Source organism: Notothenia rossii, assembly GCF_949606895.1.
Source record: "Notothenia rossii genome assembly, chromosome: 7".
NCBI classification, from domain to species: Eukaryota; Metazoa; Chordata; class Actinopteri; order Perciformes; family Nototheniidae; genus Notothenia; species Notothenia rossii.
Genome location: NC_136905.1, coordinates 39,452,408 through 39,470,759, shown reverse-complemented (window position 1 = coordinate 39,470,759; position 18,352 = coordinate 39,452,408). Strand labels below are relative to the sequence as shown.

The 18,352-nt window shown below is 42.3% G+C and overlaps 1 protein-coding gene across 2 annotated transcripts; it reads left to right on the top strand.

Moving 5' to 3' along the window:
• Window positions 1–321: 321 nt before the first annotated feature.
• LOC307013782 (uncharacterized protein) lies at window positions 322–13,003 on the top strand. 2 transcript variants are annotated; one of them, XM_079641329.1, is made up of 7 exons: window positions 322–510; window positions 6,686–6,805; window positions 6,943–7,047; window positions 9,690–9,731; window positions 10,779–10,889; window positions 11,375–11,485; window positions 11,969–13,003. In XM_079641329.1, exons 1-5 carry the CDS (start codon window positions 403–405, stop codon window positions 10,857–10,859), a joined length of 456 nt encoding a protein of 151 aa, XP_079497455.1. In that variant the 5' UTR covers window positions 322–402; the 3' UTR covers window positions 10,860–10,889; window positions 11,375–11,485; window positions 11,969–13,003. The 2 variants fall into 2 exon arrangements, with proteins under 2 accessions (XP_079497455.1, XP_079497454.1); XM_079641328.1 differs by having other exon boundaries at window positions 11,960–13,003.
• The last annotated feature ends 5,349 nt before the right edge of the window (window positions 13,004–18,352 follow it).

Below are 18,352 nucleotides of genomic sequence, written 5' to 3'. Positions count from 1 at the left end.
AGCCTTTCCCAAACTCAGGGTGGTCGCGGACCCGTTTTGATTGGGTCGCCAGTTAAATGCATTGCTACACACACACAGCGTCAGTGCTGATGGCTGCGTTGCAAATACAATTTTTTTTATAATATTTTTATTTTATTTTTATTTTGAAAATGAAATTATGCAATATAGCATTGTATATTGAATGATTTAATTTTCTAAATACAAATAAACTAAAAATAAAAGATTGTATTTGTATCAGCAGCTCTGACGCGTCCCCCGCGAAGGTTTTCGCGCTGGCTGTTTATTGTCTGTTGATTAATCCCGATCGTACATGATGGCAAAAAGACGATACAAAGAGGAGTTTTTAAACGTTGGCTTCACAAAAGCTGTTAGAAATGGAGAGGAGCGGCCTCAGTGTGTTTTATGTGGAGAGGTCTCCAAACAAAACATCCTCTGTATCGGGACAAATCGAAGGATTTTTTCATCTGCAAAGAAGAGTCTTTCAAGAAGCAGTGTTTTGACGGTGGAAGGGTAAGTCACTCATTTTAATCATTTGTTTTGTGTGTTTGTGAGTTGTCAGGGTCTGTTGTGAAATTGTTTCGTTAATGCAAAGTTGGATGAAATGCAGACTGAGCCCCGGAGCGGACCGCAAAAAAAGTTAATCAGTTGCCAAGTGTTGGAGTTTATTTGTCTCTCAGAATGTTTTAAAACAGCTCTGTTCACAAACTGTGAAGTCCACTGAGACAAATGTAACATTTGTGATATTGGGCTATATAAACAAACATTAGTAGTATTATTCATCCCGCTTCCATCACATTAGTATGCATAGAAAGTGACAGGTGCTGTGACAGGTCACACCTCTCCCTACTTATGCTAATGAGCTAAGTCCCGCCTCCCCTTTGTTCGAGGTGTGAGATCTCAAGTAGGTGTGATATCCCAAGTAGGTGTGAGATCCGTCGATAGGAGGGGGGTGATGTGTATTCAGAGGTGTGAAAAGCCCCCACTGTTGCGCCTTATGGTGTATAATAAAACAATTTTCAATTACATTAGTATGCATAAAAAGTGACAGGTGGGCCCGCCCCCAAGTCTATTAAAACAAAATGCCGCTTCCATCATATTAGTATGCATAAAAGTGACAGAAGGGCCCGCCCCAATTATGTGATGTCAGAAGACCGAAGGGGTGGAGTGAGATAAAAAAAAAAGAACCCCGTGCAGATAAAAAGCCAGTCATTTCCAATCATCAAGTCATCTTTCCAAAAAGAAAAAATGGCCAAGAGACGCCTCGATATGGGTTTAATCAGCGAGACGCCTGTGACAACTTACCGCCATCCGTCCGGAGCGCCAATCAAGAAACGGATGCAGTATCTGTGCCGGGTTCAAACACCTCCGGTCGAAGATCTTGAAGAGAAATGGCTTCTGGAAAATGAACATGTTTGGGGATACATATTCAACTATATGGCGAATGAACTGCATTTCTACAATCTGAAGAATGGAGAAACGTATAGACCCCACAGTTTTAAAGCAACGTTGACCTCAACAGATTGGGCTGTGTTAACTCTGGTGTCTTCCAGAGATCTCCACGCAACCATTGTATCGGAAGAAGTAGTGCATCAAGAAAAAACTGTGGAACCAGCGGTGTACAAGATATGTGCAACAAAAAGCAAAGAAACGCAAACAAAAAGCGAGATCAAAGAAGAGTTTTCACCGTTACCCCTCAATGTGGAGGAAGAAGAAGGAAATATCCCCCCGCCGCCAGAAGTGAAAAGAGTCCTAACAAGCACCGTCTGGTAAACTAAAAGCGGACCATCTGGGCGATGGTATTACCGCGCAAGCCGTTTGCTGACGCAGGGGGGAGGGGTTCTCTCTAAAACACGGTGTCCTGCCATCTCTCTCCGTTTCTGCTGATGTGTAAAATATACAAAATAACGTTTTATATACTTACTCTCTTGTTAAAAGGTGATGAAGTTTGTATCGTAAGCCAGCCATCAGTGTTCTAGTTTTAAGGATCGAAGGATCCAATGTATTTTTTAAATGGAGCAGAAATAGAACTAGTCTCCCAGTGCAAATATCTTGAACAGAGAGTGTCATATTGGACTCGCACTTAACGGTGCTCATGGGTTTATTAAGGCCGTGTGTACGAGGCGTATCTCGACAAGAGGAATGCCGCGAGCTCTGTAGTTTTTTAACCAACAGGTTGCTGTGGGCGTCTCTCCGCTTGCGGCCTCCTGTGGCCGGCGTGGACGCTGTGGCTGCTGCAGCTGCTGCAGGCGTTGTTGCTGCTGTGGGCGCTCAGCAGGCTGGAGCCAGCTGACATGCTGGCGAATGCCGTCCGCCTGTTCCGCGGCCATCTTCATGGACTCCACCATGGCGTGGAACTGGGGTCCTAACAGCCCGTACGGGCTGATTGGAGCGTCCAGTAGCCCTTTTCTGGCCGTCTCCGTAACAGACGCCTGATGAAGGTGGCGCTGGATCTGTGTCACCCACGCGGAAATCCTCGCCTGGGAGACAGCGACGGACGCGCACAGAGTGAGCGCCGTGCTGGCCGCCTTGCTGATTTCCTCTGCCTCGGTGGTGGACCGCTCTACCAGTGTCACCACCGAGTTGGAGAGCAGCGCGATGATATTCGCCGCCGCCAGAAAGGCACACTGGTGCACCCGGTCGGCCTGGCGGGCGACATACTCTATGGGGGAGCTCAATGTAGGGCGCCGTCCTGTGGCGACGGAGAAGGGGACCGCATGCTCGGCCGCCAAACCAGCCCCCTGCTCCGACTCTGTCTCCCCCGTCCGGGGGAGAGGAGGGAGGGGAGAACCGCACGGTGAACCATGGAGGGAGACGGGGTAGGAGTCGTCCGACTCCTGCCCGGCACTCGGCTCCAGGGACATGCTGCCGTCCACCTGCTGGACGGGCCAATCATCCTCATCGGCCGCAGCAGCTAGAGCGTCCGCTCTTCGCTTCCTGTCGGCTGATGGGAGACGGGCACAATGTGAGCAAGCGACCTGCTGGCTGAGAGCCGCGTCCGCATGCTCTGGCCCCAGGCGGGATTCGCACATTGCGTGCTGGTCATAGCTCATGATATATCCTGAGCCACATGAGGGACAATTTCGGACGCAGTTATTTCCCATGATGTTCAATGGTTCTGTGCTTCAGTAACTGCCAAGGTTTGCTGAAGAAAAGAGGGAGCAGATTGCCGGGCCTCCTTTCTTTTTATACCAGAATGAGGCCCGAGGGCGGGGCCCACCTTGCGGGTGGGCCTGGACTACAAGTGTTTCAGTGCTGCGCGGGTGAGCAGGGGGATTACCCAATAGCGATAGCCTTAGAGGGCGAACCCATATACGAAATAGAACTACATTAATCAAAAGTTTCCAGTAACTTCTGATAATAACACAGGGGAAATAAACGAGGCATCTCTTTTCCTCTCTCTCTCTCCTGACAGCCCGTCAGTATCAGGGTTAGTCAAAATGAATCCCTTGGTGGTTCTAGTGTTCATTTACCCCGTTTTGTCTTCTCTTTGCTTAATCGATTTGAAACCAAGTCTAACGTAGCTTAAACTTAACGTTAGCTTTCTAGCTAACACAACACAGTCACGTAGCCTCTGTGTTTTTTTTTTTGTAGTGACGAATGAAGTGGGATGTTGTGGTGGTCCTGTCACTGATCTTTATGCTGCAGACCCTGCATACCGCTGTTCTCTTCTTATTAGCGTCATCGACAAAATAATCCTTGAATCCAAACTTAACTATTTTTGGAGTAAAGCTAGCCGCTGTCATGTTAACTGACACTCCTGCCGTCTAGTGGGTTTGCCAATGAAAAACAAAAATGTTTTACTTCCAGTTTGCCGTGATCCTGTGACTGACAGAAGGGTAAAATCTCCTTCCCATGGTAGCACCAAAGCAGCTGAGAACAGGGAGTGCAATTACTGCCGTGAGCAAAGACACCACATCGTCGACTGCCCTAGCCTAGAAAGGAAAGAGCAGTACGCAGGTAGAAAAACGCCATCCCCTATACATTTTATTCATACCAAACCGCACTCTGTAAAGAACGTTGCATTAAACGTGGAGGATAGCGCTATTGATGAGGCGTTCAAGCCTTTAATTTCGCAGGGTTCTGTGTCTTTGACAAGTGAGGGAAAACAAATTCCCATCACAATTCTGAGGGACACAGGTGCTAAGCAGTCGATTATTCGTGGTGGTGTCCTTCCGTTCTCAGCTCAGTCGTATAGTGGGACAGACATTTTGGCATGGGGGGTTAAACTAACTGTTTTGTGGTTAAGGTGGCTGTGCGTTCCCAGTTACCAATTAACGGTGTTGATCTGATCCTGGGTAATGATTTGGCTGAGAAGAAAGTTTTTCCGTCACCCGAAGTGGTTAATGATCCAGCTATGATCACATGTGTGTCTGAGTCCACTGTGTTGGATTCGGTTCAGCTGTTCCCTGTGTGTGCTGTAACTCGTACCATGTCCCGAAAACTAGGTGACGTAGTGGATCTGAGTGACTCTTTTATGGGTGACTCCGATCCACTGAACCCACTGGCAGAGGGTCAAGAGAAAATATCTGTTTCCATAGAGCTTCAGCCTGACGACAAACCCCTTCAACTTTCAGTGGATAAAGATCAGTTGATTAAAGCACAGAAATCTGACAGTACATTGTCGTCCTGCCTATCCTTTGAAAATGACAAAACGGGTGAAAGATCAGTGTCTTACGTATTTGATGATGGTGTTCTGATGCGCCGCTGGTCGCCTAGCTCAGGTTGTACGCAGGAGTCTGGGTACCAAATTGTATTTCCACAGCCGTTTCGTTTACAAGTGCTGAGCTTGGCACATGATCATACTCTCTCCGGTCATTTAGGAGTCCGGAAAACCTACCAGCGGGTTCTCCGTTATTTTTTCTGGCTTGGACTTAAATCAGACGTTGCTAAATTCTGTCATTCTTGCCATACCTGTCAGATGTCTGGAGTTCACCATCGCTCCTGGTCCCTAAGCCGGATAAGACGCCGCGTTTTTGTAATGATTACCGTAAATTAAATGCCGTTACTAAACCAGCTTCCTTCCCGCTTCCACGGATGGATGACTGTGTGGACCGTGTGGGTTCTACTAAATATGTCACAAAGTTGGACCTCCTAAAGGGATATTGGCAGGTTCCCCTCACTAAGCATGCTGCTGAAATCAGTGCATTTGTCACACCAGACTATTTTTTGGAGTACACGGTTATGCCGTTTGGGTTGAGAAATGCACCTGCCACTTTCCAGCGGCTGATGAACAGGGTTTTATGTGGGGTTGGGAACTGCGAAGTTTATCTGGATGATATTGTGGCCTATTCATATACCTGGCTTGAGCATCTGAAGACTCTGAGTGAAATATTTGATCGTTTGCGTTCAGCTTCCCTCACACTCAATTTGGGAAGACTATAGTGACGTATTTGGGTAAGCAAATGGGACAAGGTCAGGTCTGCCCTGTGGCTGTTAAAGTACAGGCTTTTATAGATGTCCCACCCCCCCAGACGCGCCATGAGCTCTGACGTTTTTTGGGGATGGCTGGCTATTATCGCGCTTTTTGCAGACATTTCTCTGATATTGTGGCTCCCTTGACGGGTTTAGCAAGTCCTAAAGTCCCTTTCCGGTGGTCATCGTTATGTCAGTTGGCTTTCGAGGCCGCAAAGGCGGTCCTCTGCAGTGCCCCGGTACTTGCTGCTCCAAACTTCACCCGCCCTTTTAAGTTGGAGGTAGACGCGAGTGCACTAGGTGCGGGCGCAGTGCTTCTGCAGGAGGATGAGCGGTCTGTTACTTTTCGAAGAAGTTCAAGAAACACCAGCTTCATGACAGCACCATCGAAAAAGAGGCACTGGCTTTACTTTTTACTGGCGTTACAGCACTTCGAGGTGTATATAGGGTCGAGTTCTTTGCCAACTGTGATTTTCTCTGATCACAATCCTCTCGTGTTTCTATCTCGGATGCAGAACAGCAACCACCGCCTTATGCGTTGGTCCCTTTTGCTCCAGGATTTTAACGTCCAAATTTGCTACAAGAAGGGGGTTGATAATTTTGTGGCTGAGGCTCTGTCCAGGTCCCTGTGAATCTAACATTTCTTTAGGGGGAAATGTTTGATTTTTAGTTGGTGGGAGTGTTACGACCCTGGGTCGTTAGGTCATGTGTGTGGACATTTTCCCTCGTGTGTGTGTGTGTGTGTGTGTGTGTGTGTGTGTGTGTGTGTGTGTGTGTGTGTGTGTGTGTGTGTGTGTGTGTGTGTGTGTGTGTGTGTGTGTGTGTGTGTGTGTGTGTGTGTGTGTGTGTGTGTGTGTGTGTGTGTGTGTGTGTGTGTGTGTGTGTGTGTGTGTGTGTGTGTGTGTGTGTGTGTGTGTGTGTGTGTGTGTGTGTGTGTGTGTGTGTGTGTGTGTGTGTGTGTGTGTGTGTGTGTGTGTGTGGGGAAATTCAGGTAATTACGTAATTCAGTAATATAGAGCTCTCTCCACAATCAGTTTTTTTTCTGTTAATCTACTTTTGTTCGGTAATGATTTCAAGTAATTTTAAAGATATGAAAAATATGGACAGATTTATGTATTACATTTTGAGACCCCTGTATTAGAACATGCCGTGCAATTTGTTTTAGCCAAAGGGCTGTTGCAGAAAGACATTTTACAGAAGGCAACCTATTAATGTCAATATATGACTTATTTACTATTTTAAGGCATACTGTTTTGTGTTTATTTCTATATAGCTTTTTACTGTCAGAGGGTGCTCTCTAGTGGATTATCCTGACACTGATGAAGAGGATGAAGATTTTATTCCAAACTGTGATGAAGGCAATCCGAAGCTCAGGATAACAGAAGATGTTCTGGTAGGCTCAGATACTTTGAATGCAAGTTCATTTTTTTTCTCTGCACTGTTTCAAAGGTCCTCCCTTTACAGTTGAGTGCATTGGAATGCAAACATAAATAAATAAGTATTCAATGACAAACATGTTTTGTTTTGCAGATGGATAGAGTTCCAGATTTTTCGAGTGATGAAGGTTCAGAGTGCCCTTCGACCTCAAAGTCTGAAAGAGCTCCCCTCAGGCAGAGAAGAGCCTGTTGCCGTCCAGTAAGCCACTTTTTACTCTTCCATGTTGTCCCTTAAAGGGTAGCACCAACCAAAATCAACAACAGTTTCACTTATTAGAGTGCCAGGCATGCATATTGACAATGCATTTTAGGTAGTGCTTACATTTAAGTTGTAATTATGTTCAATGTTTTCAATACTAATTCCAAAAGTGTCTTTAAAGATGTGTTACTGGTTGTTGTCTTTTAAGATTTCATCTGAATTTGACACATCCAATTAGTTATGACAGCATTTAATAGAATATTGAAATCTGTAAAATGACTTCAACTCAAAGTATTCTGAATTTCAGCCAACCCTTCCTAATATGAATTAATGATAACAAGTGTAGTCAGTTCAAGCTATAATAAACAATAATTTTGAGGGCGAGTATTAACTATGTTTTTTTATTCTCAAGATTCAAACGGATCTTGCAGGGTCAGTTGTATCTACGGCAGATAGCGAAGAAGAATACGTTCCAAGTCCCAGAGAAAGAGAAAGCACAGACAGTGAGGGCAACATTGAAATATCAATTGCCAAGAAGTCCAGTCAGTCATCCAGGGAAAGCAAAAACATTTCACATTGCAGAGCAGTAACTAAAGGGAACATGGAGCAGTCACATACAACAAACAAAGCAAGTGACTCAATGCCCCCTGATAACGAGCCGGCCGTATTTGTGAATGCAGTAATGAAGACAGAGGATGGATCAAGAAAATATTATAAAAAACACCACTGCTATTATTGTGAACTACATGTCCAAAAAATGTCCAGACACCTGGTACGTAAACACAACGATAAAGTAGAAGTTGGAAAAGCAATGAGTTTCCCAATAAAGTCCAAGGAAAGACGACTGCAATTAGATTTAATCAGAAATAAAGGGAACTTTGCACACAACAGTCAAGTTTTGGAAGACGGAGAAGGAAAACTTATTCCGTACAAGCAACCCCGCAGAAATACCGATGGAAAATACTTTATGCATTGTATTTATTGCTATGGTTTGTTTTCAAGGAAGATTTTGTGGCGCCATTTTCAATCCTGCAAATTCAAACCTGAAGGTAATAGATCTAAAGGCAGATCAAGAGTCCAAGCATTATGTGCTTTTGCTGAACCAGCTCCAGATGGATTTAGTGACGCATACTGGAAGTTCTTAAGTGATATGCATCAAGACAAGATTACGATTGATGTGAAGGAAGACAGATTTATTCTACAGTTTGGTTACAGATTGTTTAAGAAAAATGAGAGGGTAACCAGCCAACTTCAACACATCCGACAAAAACTGAGGGAGCTGGGTCGACTGTTGCTGGCAGCTAAAGAAGCTCCGACTGTGAAGAAGACAATCAAAGAACTTATTAAGCCTGACAGGTATGGTGATGTTGTAAATGCTGCAAGATGCCTCGCTGGTTTTAGTGATGACACTGGCAAATATCAACGTCCATCTCTTGCCCGCAAAGTTGGGCACAGCTTGCTTTCATTGGCCATGTTCCTCAAGTCTGAAGGGATGAAGTCCAACGATAAAGAAACTGCCAACGATGCTGAGGAATTTGCGCAGCTATACAAAGAAAGTTGGAAATTTGACATTGCAAGCCAAGCGCTAACTCAACTTGAACAGTCCAAGTGGAACTCTCCTCAACTCCTTCCATTCACAAAAGACGTCCAACATCTTCATTTTCATTTATCTGAGAAACAGCTTGAATGCGTGAAGGACCTAAAAGAAGAGGTATCGCCGTCTAACTGGAAAGACTTGGCCAAAGTCACCCTGGCTCAAGTGATCCTCTTCAACCGCCGGAGAGAAGGAGAAGTATCCAGAATGGCCGTTTCAGCGTATTTATCCAGAGACTTATCGGAAACGCATGAGGATGTAAACTTGGCACTAACAACACTAGAGCAGAAGCTTTGCAACCATTTTGTCCGTATAACCATAGTTGGAAAGAGAGGAAGAAAAGTTCCAGTACTCCTCACCCCGCTGATGAGGGAATCACTTGACACTCTGATTCAAAAGCGAGAAGAATGTGCGGTACTCAAAGAAAACGTCTTCTTGTTTGCATTGCCAAATTCTGTCCATCACCTCAGGGGTTCTGATTGCTTGAGGCAGTTTGTGCGTGAATGTAAAGATATCAAGAATCCAAAAGCGCTGACCTCAACGAAACTCAGGAAACACATTGCTACTCTTTCAACCATTCTGAATCTCAAGACAACAGAACTTGACCGGTTAGCAGATTTCCTTGGGCATAACATCGAAGTCCACCGAAAGCACTACCGCCTTCCAGAAGGAACCCTCCAGCTTGCTAAAATATGCAAGGTTCTGCTGGCATTGGAACAGGGACGAATAGGCGAATACAAAGGGATGAATCTGGATGAGATCCACATTGATGTGAACTGTATAATATCCAATATATATTTTGTTTTTTTAAATACAATTTTTAAAACGGGACATCATTGTTAACCTTTTTAAATCATACTCTTTCAGAATAAAAATACATTTCGTTTTTGGAGTTTGTTTTTAAAATGTAACTACAATATTTTATTCCAACTATTTGTATCCTTAGGTGAGCTGTTTATGTATTACTTTTCAAATCAGTTGATATTCATAGGTATATCACACAAATGTTCAGCTTTTCAACTCATTAGTTCATTTTCTATCATTTCAGAAACTGTTGACATGGATGGCTGTTCCCAAGAGGACATGGAAGGTATGTTAAGCCATTATAACAAAACACACAACACAACAACACACACCATTTAATGCAGAACCAGTCCACTGCAGTGCATTACCTGACGGCTAGTCGAATACGGCATTTATCATTTGAAACTTGAGAATTGATTTGACATAAACAAATATGGGGTTGCCGTATTAAAAACCTGCCATCTCTGGGTTTTGCACATAGACATATAATATACGAACCAAGTCCGTGTTTCGCTGCATTCCTTGATTTCCAGTTATAACGCCGGACTCCGCCGCAGGCGGCTAGCTCCGTCCGCCGGGACGCACAGCACGACATTTTAATTGTCTGGTATTTGTAACAACATTCCCTAAAAGGCACAATCACCACAAAAACGGCTAAAGGGTCAAGTACAGTAACTACAACTAGCTAACGTTGTAGCCTAGCAGAGTGGACAAGTTGCTGTTAGCTGACAGTGAGGCACGTACCTGTCCATCAACGTGACGACGCCCTAATTTATGCAATAACTTTATGACCTAATATAAATAAAAGGGTTGCGTTATAAAACAATTCACTCAACAATTAATAATCTTTAAGGTGGAATCTAACTATATCCCGAATAATTTGTATTGCATCCAGGGGTAGAAACATGTTTATTTCTGCTGTAAAGTTGGGTATTTTAACATGGGGGTCTATGGAAATTGCTCCTTTCTGCAGTCATCCCCTATCGGCCAATAGATTAACTGCATTTTGTGGCTCTTCCTTATTGGCCTCCCGGCTCTGCCCCAGAGTTTGCCGCTTGGTTTTGCACTACTATTTTGATGGCTAGTCCGAGTCTGAAAAAGGAGGGAGGATTATATCCTTCATAGTTGACCACTATATCATGGAACAATGTAAGCTAAATCAAGATGGAAAAGTCATGTTTGATAAACCAAATGGTCTTGATCATGGCAATGTGATTGCTTTCACAATGACAGAAGATAATATGCATGATATTTATCCTAATTTGTCCTCTTTTACTGACAGCTACTGCATATTTTGAGTCCATATCTCTTGTCTGTAAAAACGATTTTCTAGATGCCAGTATGCAGGAAGCTGAAGAGTCTGAAGGTGAGGCCAGCATGTCATCCCTTCAAGATGGTACAAGAAAGGTCCTGACGAAACACCAGAAGTCGGCTAAAAAGAGAGGTATATATTCATGCTAGAAATTCATTTAATGTATTCTCTGACAGTGCCTCAAGTCTAGCTATGTCACTGATCACCATGATGTTCACTTTCTAGAAAGAATTACATGAAAAGTACAAAAATGCATTTACTCATCAGAAAATAGCAAGATGGTCTCAATTTAGTTTTTTTTTTACCAACATTTATATTGAGTACTTCATGTTAGCACTGTAACTAAATATGCTGAATATATAGAAACCATAACCAAATGAATCAAAACTCAAACCAAATAAAGGTACTACTATATTTTGATTATAAGTAAAGGAACATCTGACATTATCAATCAAGCTATACTTATTATTAGAAAACAATAATTCTGCCATGGGGTTAACAAATAACTAGCACCAACAATGATCTTGATCCAAAGACTTTTCCAAACAACTACTTCATATTTAAAGTCTCCATGTCTCTCTTTAATATATTTCTAATCAAATGTTTTCTTTATCCAGATGCCGTAATACAAGACACTGAAGAGTCTGAAGGTGAGGCCAGCATGTCATCCCTTCAAGATAGTACAAGAAAGGTCCTGACGAAACACCAGAAGTCGGCTAAAAAGAGAGGTGAGATGAAAAGTGACTACAATGAGGGTTAGATTGTTTCCCTGTTTAATAGGTTGAAAAGAGGATAATGCAGAGTGATGAATCAGCAATGACCGTTTAAATAAATCCCTTTTTTATACAGTTTGACAAATCAAACATTTCATGAGAAATACCTTTTATTTTCTAATTCTGATAACAATACTGTAAAGTTTAAACCATATGACATATATTCATGCTAGCAATTCATTTAATTTATTCTCTGACAGTGCCTCATCAATTCTTGCTATGGATCAATGAATGTGAGACGTGTTCTGGAAGAAATATAGTCTGTTTACATTAGCATCGCTAACACTCAGAGCTAACCTGTACTGGAGAAAGTATGTGTAAAGAAGCAGGAAATAAAAAGAAACTCACCTTGTCGTAAACCTCAGAGAGATACATAACTGTATGATACTGAGTCTTAGGCTTCTTAAACCTATAACATGTTCTTTAAAGTCCACCTAGGGAAAGAAATGGTTGTGAAGCGCATCTGGACATCTGAGGAAATTGCTGCTGTGGAACGACACTTGAGAAGATGGATATTTATGAATCAGGTTCCAGGAAAAGAGGCCTGTGAGGATTGCATCTCTGCCGAACCACAAGCCCTATCAAATAGGGACTGGAGAGCTGTTAAGTATTACATCAAAAATAGAATATCTGCTCTCCGAAGGAAGTTGGTATGAAACCATTTGAAAATACTTTCAATGCTAGGCTGATGTTAGGCCTTTTTTTTGTGTCTTCGGATATGTTCTGAAGTTGTACATTTTGTTTAAACAATATAGAAAAACATAAGGAAATTGGTATAAAACCATTGGACAATACTTTCAATGTTAGGCTGATGTTAGGTATTTTTTTGTTTTGAGTCTTCGGATATTTTCTGAACTTGTACATTTTGTTAAAACAATACAGAAAAACATAAGGAAATTGGTATAAAACCATTGGAAAATACTTTAATTGTTAGGCTGATGTTAGGCCTTTTCTTTTTCTTCGGATATGTTCTGAAGTTGGACATTTTTTTGTTTAAACAATACAGAAAAACATAAGGAAATTGGTATAAAACCATTGCAAAATACTTTCAATGTTAGGCTGATGTTAGGCCTTTTTTTGTTGTCTTTGGATATGTTCTGAAGTTGTACATTTTGCGCAAACAATACAGAAAAACATAATAATTTTGACATAAATGTTTATTGCATTAAAAGAATGTTGTAGAGAGTTTATATTAATTATTATTATTAATAATTAGTGTTGGGTATGTTTCCTAGCTACTACTTCTCCCATTCACAAATCCGAAACCAAATAAAAAAATCTATTAATATGTAACGAATATATTTCATTTCAGAGCAGAAGAAATAGCCTTCAAGGGTCCAACTCTGCACATACATCATTCAGCAGGGCACAGTGAAGCTCAAACATTCAACTGTATGAACAAGCAATACTTTGAAATGCAAAAGTGTGTGTGGTTGTGTACGAGAGTCTCTTTAATAAAAATTTTCAATTCTAGCGTCAAATTCGTGTGACACGTTCTCGCGGTAGCTAATCAGCGGTGAGGATCTCAGCCTGACGCTGGATCAGAAAACCTCAGCCGTTAGCTGTTAGCACTCAGAGCTCACAGCTCCTCATATCTGTTCAGAAACTGGACAAAAGTTAAACATGAACAAAACACAGACTGTCTGTGTCATGGCGAATACAGCCGCTGTTGTATCTGTGCCTGTATCATGTTGTTGTGAGTCCGGATGGAGCATATACAACGTTTGTTTAGCCTGGTCGATCCGGTCTCCATTCAGAAAATACACATTTTAAAAGGTTTTTCGCCATCCGTCTTGTCTGCAGACTTGCATTAATTAATGGTTTTTACTAACCGGCAGGGGCGGATCTAGACAAATATTCATGGGGTGGCAAGAGGGTGGCAGGAGAATTTGAGGGGTGGCATCCCCTGGCAGAAGTATATTCTGATTTAATCGCAGTCATATCAATCAATGTTAACTTGGAAAGCCACAATATTGATATTTTAACTCAATAACATTAGGTGAGATTATTGTGGCACATCAGTAAAGCCTTAAATATAAATATATAAGGTGGCACACGTAATTTAATAAATTTTAACTGAATGAGTTGGTTTAACTCTTAGACCAGCAGGGGTACCAAATATGCAGACTGCTGCAATAAATACATTAATTAACTGTCTCATCAATGTGTGTCTTTATGAATATGATAATATTAACAATCATATTATTCCTATCAGCTGTCAATCACTGTTATGATTCACATCTTCAGTGTTATTATTAAATAAACTATATTTTTTGTTAATGATGAACGTTCCTCAAGATGCTTGGTCACCCTCCTTCAAATTTGAAAGACCAGTAATTACTATCATAATTCAAAAGAATCAAAGGAACAGTTCAGCGCCCCACAACTTCATTGCAAACAGTTACAACCTTGACTTTACATCAGAAAGAACAAACATAAAAAAAATGACTAACTGCATCAGTTAGGGTTAAAAAAAACGGTGTATTCAGCTAAAACATACATCGCTGCAGTTATTATCCAGTGGAATACCCGTACCTACTGGCCTAGTTGAATCAAAGTGGTTACTTTTTTTTGGCTGGGCAGTGAAGTTTTACACACCGTCTTATTTGACTTTCTCAGGACTTGAAACTGTTTTTTGGGGGCAGACCCCCACAAAGACGAAACATATATTTACACATGTAAGGTAATCATCTTAACAGTTTATTATTCTCATCGACTCATCCGTGAGCAGAGCATCAAGTTGGCATGCCTATAACAGCTGAATGTGGCGATTACCATCTTGATCAGAAAAACGCCACACAAATTTAAAGCTATGGTGCGTTTTGATTCAATGCTGAGTACAGTCAAACTTGACAGGCTCTTCTTTGTCATAGTAGACCGCAAACAGTTGCGGCGCCAGAGTATTTGTGTTGGGTAATCTATGGTAGGGCTAACCCATACAGTGGTGGGGCTCAAGTCAGTATTTGCAATGTAATAACATACAGGCTCCCCTTGACAGTGAAACGCCACACGTGAGGTTTTTATTATTTCCCTGTCTCAATCCAAATTGAACTGTATGAAATAAAAAGGCACATTTGTCTTGTAGTAAATACAAAGGGCGACCTGGAGCCAATCCTACAATTTCCCCACAGGTCAAAGAGTTGAAAACCCAACCCCTGCAGGGGTGTCTGGGGGGATTGTCCCCCAGGAGATTTTTTTAAATACTAACATCAAATACACATTCTGGTGCAATCTTAAGAAGAAAAATAAAGAAATATATATTACTACACGAGGTATTTAATCAAATGAATGTCATTTTAGTTTTTTGTTACTTTGTTCTGAAAGCTGAACCTGCTGCTCCTCACAGAGAGGAGAGGGAAGAGGCTGTGTGAATTACTTTACATTGTGGATAAGGGTGGATAGCCCCCATTGTTCTGTGTCTCAAAATGAAAGACAGTCCACACACCTATCAATCATCAAACCGTAGGGTCTTATAGTTGTACCGATGTATATCGAGATGTACTACAGCAAAAGTATTCTCCGTCGGGACTTCCTGCAACAACACCACGCCGTTATCGTGATTCTGATTGGCCAGAAGAAATGATCAAAGATGTTCTTTTAAGAAGACAATCACTACGTGACAAAAGTTTTCAAAACCGTTTCTGATCTTCGGTATTTCCAGACAAGTGGCTACTGAAATCAATCTTACTAACTGCTGTCTGTGCAATTTACTCCGCGCGAGTTGGCAGACTTTATTTTGCTTACTTTAACATCATTTTTCATGGTGGGGCTAAGCCATTTATTAGTATGGCTGTAGCCTACCCCAGCCATACCCTGACCGCAAATACCTCATTCCTTCTGTCGACTTGTATCCGAAATGCTTCTCGTTTTGCGCTGTCCTCCCATTCAAATGAAATCGCCGCCAATCATATTTCCAAGCTCGCGCCAGGGGGGGGGGAGGAGTTACAAGGCTCGCGTCTTGTGCTGCATTCACTTGCACTCGGACATTAGAGATTTTCTCTCATAAATGTCCGATGAGCCACAACTTTTCTTTCAAAACAAAGCTGCCAAATGGGGTGGCAGCTGGGGTGGCAAGGCATTTTTCTGAGGTGGCAGCTGCCACCCCGTGCCACCCCGTAGAACCGCCACTGCTAACCGGTATCAGTATGTTGTTTCTTCGGCATCATTTTGAAACGTGTATTACAATTAAATCACGGTAAGTTCATGGGTATAAGCCCCACCCCCTCTCCAGCACGTCCTGTTTGAATGACAGAAGTAAACACAGCTGACAGCCACGGTGAAATTAGAGCTATGCAAATATTTGCATCGCGTCCGGTGTGAATGCAGCATAATGCAGTTCAGATACCAGACCACTGTTCTGACGCCTTTAAAGCAACTTTGAGATGTTAACATGGTGGCTGTAGCACGTACAATTATTTTCGGGGCATCACGGCCAGACCGAGCGGCAACAACGGCCATGGCCATTGTGGTCGCCGTGAAATTCCTAACCTGGTAACAAGGAAAGTCCATCCAACTCAATAATGTGTCTCGTAACTCTGATCCCTTCCAAGATATGTAAACTAGAAATATGTGTGTGTCTGATCCCTTCCAAGATATGAAAACTAGAAATATGTGTGTGTGTGTGTGTATAATGGACCTCATAAGTGCTGACCGCTAGAAACTGAGCCCCACTAAGTGGGTAAAAAACTAGCGTGATGACAAAAGCTTGGAATTAAGTTTATTTCAAGTGATTTTTGTGATTCTAATTTTTTTTCTATATTGCCAGATTTTTTACGGAGGTCTAGTAGCCTATAGTTGGAAAGGGTGGACCCCACAATTGGGTAAAATCAGTTCAGGCCCCACAATTGAGTTGCACAAGGATGTGTGTGTGTGTGTGTGTGTGTGTGTGTGTGTGTGTGTGTGTGTGTGTGTGTGTGTGTGTGTGTGTGTGTGTGTGTGTGTGTGTGTGTGTGTGTGTGTGTGTGTGTGTGTGTGTGTGTGTGTGTGTGTGAGAGAGCAACAGGTGGTGCCCGTTAAGCTGATTAGCTACCTTCAACCTGCTGATTGGACCACCTGAAGAAGAGAGGATATTTAACTGCAGCCGTGCAGTTCCTCTGCCTCTCTCCGACTACACTTCTCCTACTCCCAACACACATATGCGCTGCGATGTCTGTCCTGTTACACTGATTGCTTATTTATACCGTATGCCGGTCCTTTCTCCCGTGTTGTGAGACTGTGTAGAAAAGCTACTAAACCTGTCTTTGTTAGACACGGAGTGCAAAACCCTTTCTTTTTGTCCTTCTGGATAATTCGTGTTCTCCTGTTTTTTGCATTAGAGTAGGTAAGATTTTTGTATGTTTATTTTTCTCATTTGATAGGTAAGATTTTGTGTTAAAAGCTTTCTTTGTTTTGTGGTTTTGCTACTCCGGTATGTAATAATTTTGGGTAAATAAATGTACCAAACGCTTTCTCTGTTTTGGCGTCCGTGTTCTTGGGAGTGGGAAAAGTGGGGAGAGTGCATTTTATGCTGCGCCTAGGTTCCCCTAGGTCTGGGCGTAACAGTAACCCTTTTAGAAGGGAAGATATGGTCATTTGTTCTGGGAATGTCATTTTCGAGCCTGAGACCTGAAAAACAGGCTCAGTGCTTATCAGGCTAACCATTATGCAACGCACTAGCAAGACGTTGATCGCAACTGTGCAGGTCTCGCTTGTCTCAAACAAGCCTAGGGCCTCTGGCTGAAGTCGAATAGTCCATTTAGCTTAGGAACCTTCCTAACCGAGTGAAATGACCCGGAAGTCCCTCAGTGGCAGCCATGATAAGTGCCGTTCGAATTCTCTACATGATAGGAAAGGAGGTTTCAAACTTCCTTTATAACCTCCTTTAACTTAGGAACCACTGGACCTCCCTTACCGAAAGGAGAGGAGAAAATGCTGCCCCACAATGCCTTGCAGCCGCAGCATTTGCCGCCACACAACAGTCGGCCGTTCACGGAAACAAACGATTATGACGGAGAAATTATATCATGAAAGTTACGGTGCTTATTAAGCATTTTAAAACGTATGTGCTAAGTTGCCAAAGTGCTTTGTTTTGAACGTTCATCAGTATTATAATCAAAAAGAGAAATATGAACGTTAGTTGTACTGAAATGAACAAATAAAGTCAACATTTCACTGAGCTGTGTGGGGTTTGTTCAACTTTTAAAAGATGTTTGAATGGTGATGTACACAGTGATGTTAAGGACTAACGTTTATAATAAATACATTTGTATTGATTTTAAGATATTTTCATAGTTCATACAATCATACGTATTGGGATCATTTGTATTAATGTGGACCGGAGGGAGAGGGTGACGAGCATAACTTTCACTTTCATTTTGTATTTCAATTCCAACTTTGGTCTCTGTTGTCCACGTTCATAAAGCATAAAACAACAGCATCAGAGCACGGTGCAGAGTCTCTAGATGAGTTTACAGTAGTTCCTCGTTCTTATTAAACATCCATGTTGTAGTCCGCTATAGAAAACTGTAGTTTCCATAGTTTCCCCACAGCAGCAGACGCACAAAATGATGTCAGCTGGTGCATTATAAACACGTCGGAAAGTGAAAGTGCAGTCGGATTCTCTAAAGTACCACAGTCTCTTCTCCTAAATACTTTTGAATTATCCTATCCACTATCCCTTAACCCCGTGACGTTTCACTCAGAGGTCAAGGAATAGACGATAGGGTTAGAATTTAGGAGCTGATTTTTGGATTATCCGACCGCAGCCTCTATAATTTTTCCGAAATAAGGTCCCATGGACCGGAAGTAGATGGGCGTGACTTCGCGACGTAAACTCCTCCCGGC

Coding starts and splice junctions, on each gene's coding strand:
- LOC307013782 (XM_079641328.1), top strand. CDS start 9,701: ATGGATGGCTGTTCCCAAGAGGACATGGAAG. Junction 9,732..10,778: donor TTCCCAAGAGGACATGGAAG/GTATGTTAAGCC, acceptor ACGATTTTCTAG/ATGCCAGTATGCAGGAAGCT. Junction 10,890..11,374: donor GAAGTCGGCTAAAAAGAGAG/GTATATATTCAT, acceptor TTCTTTATCCAG/ATGCCGTAATACAAGACACT.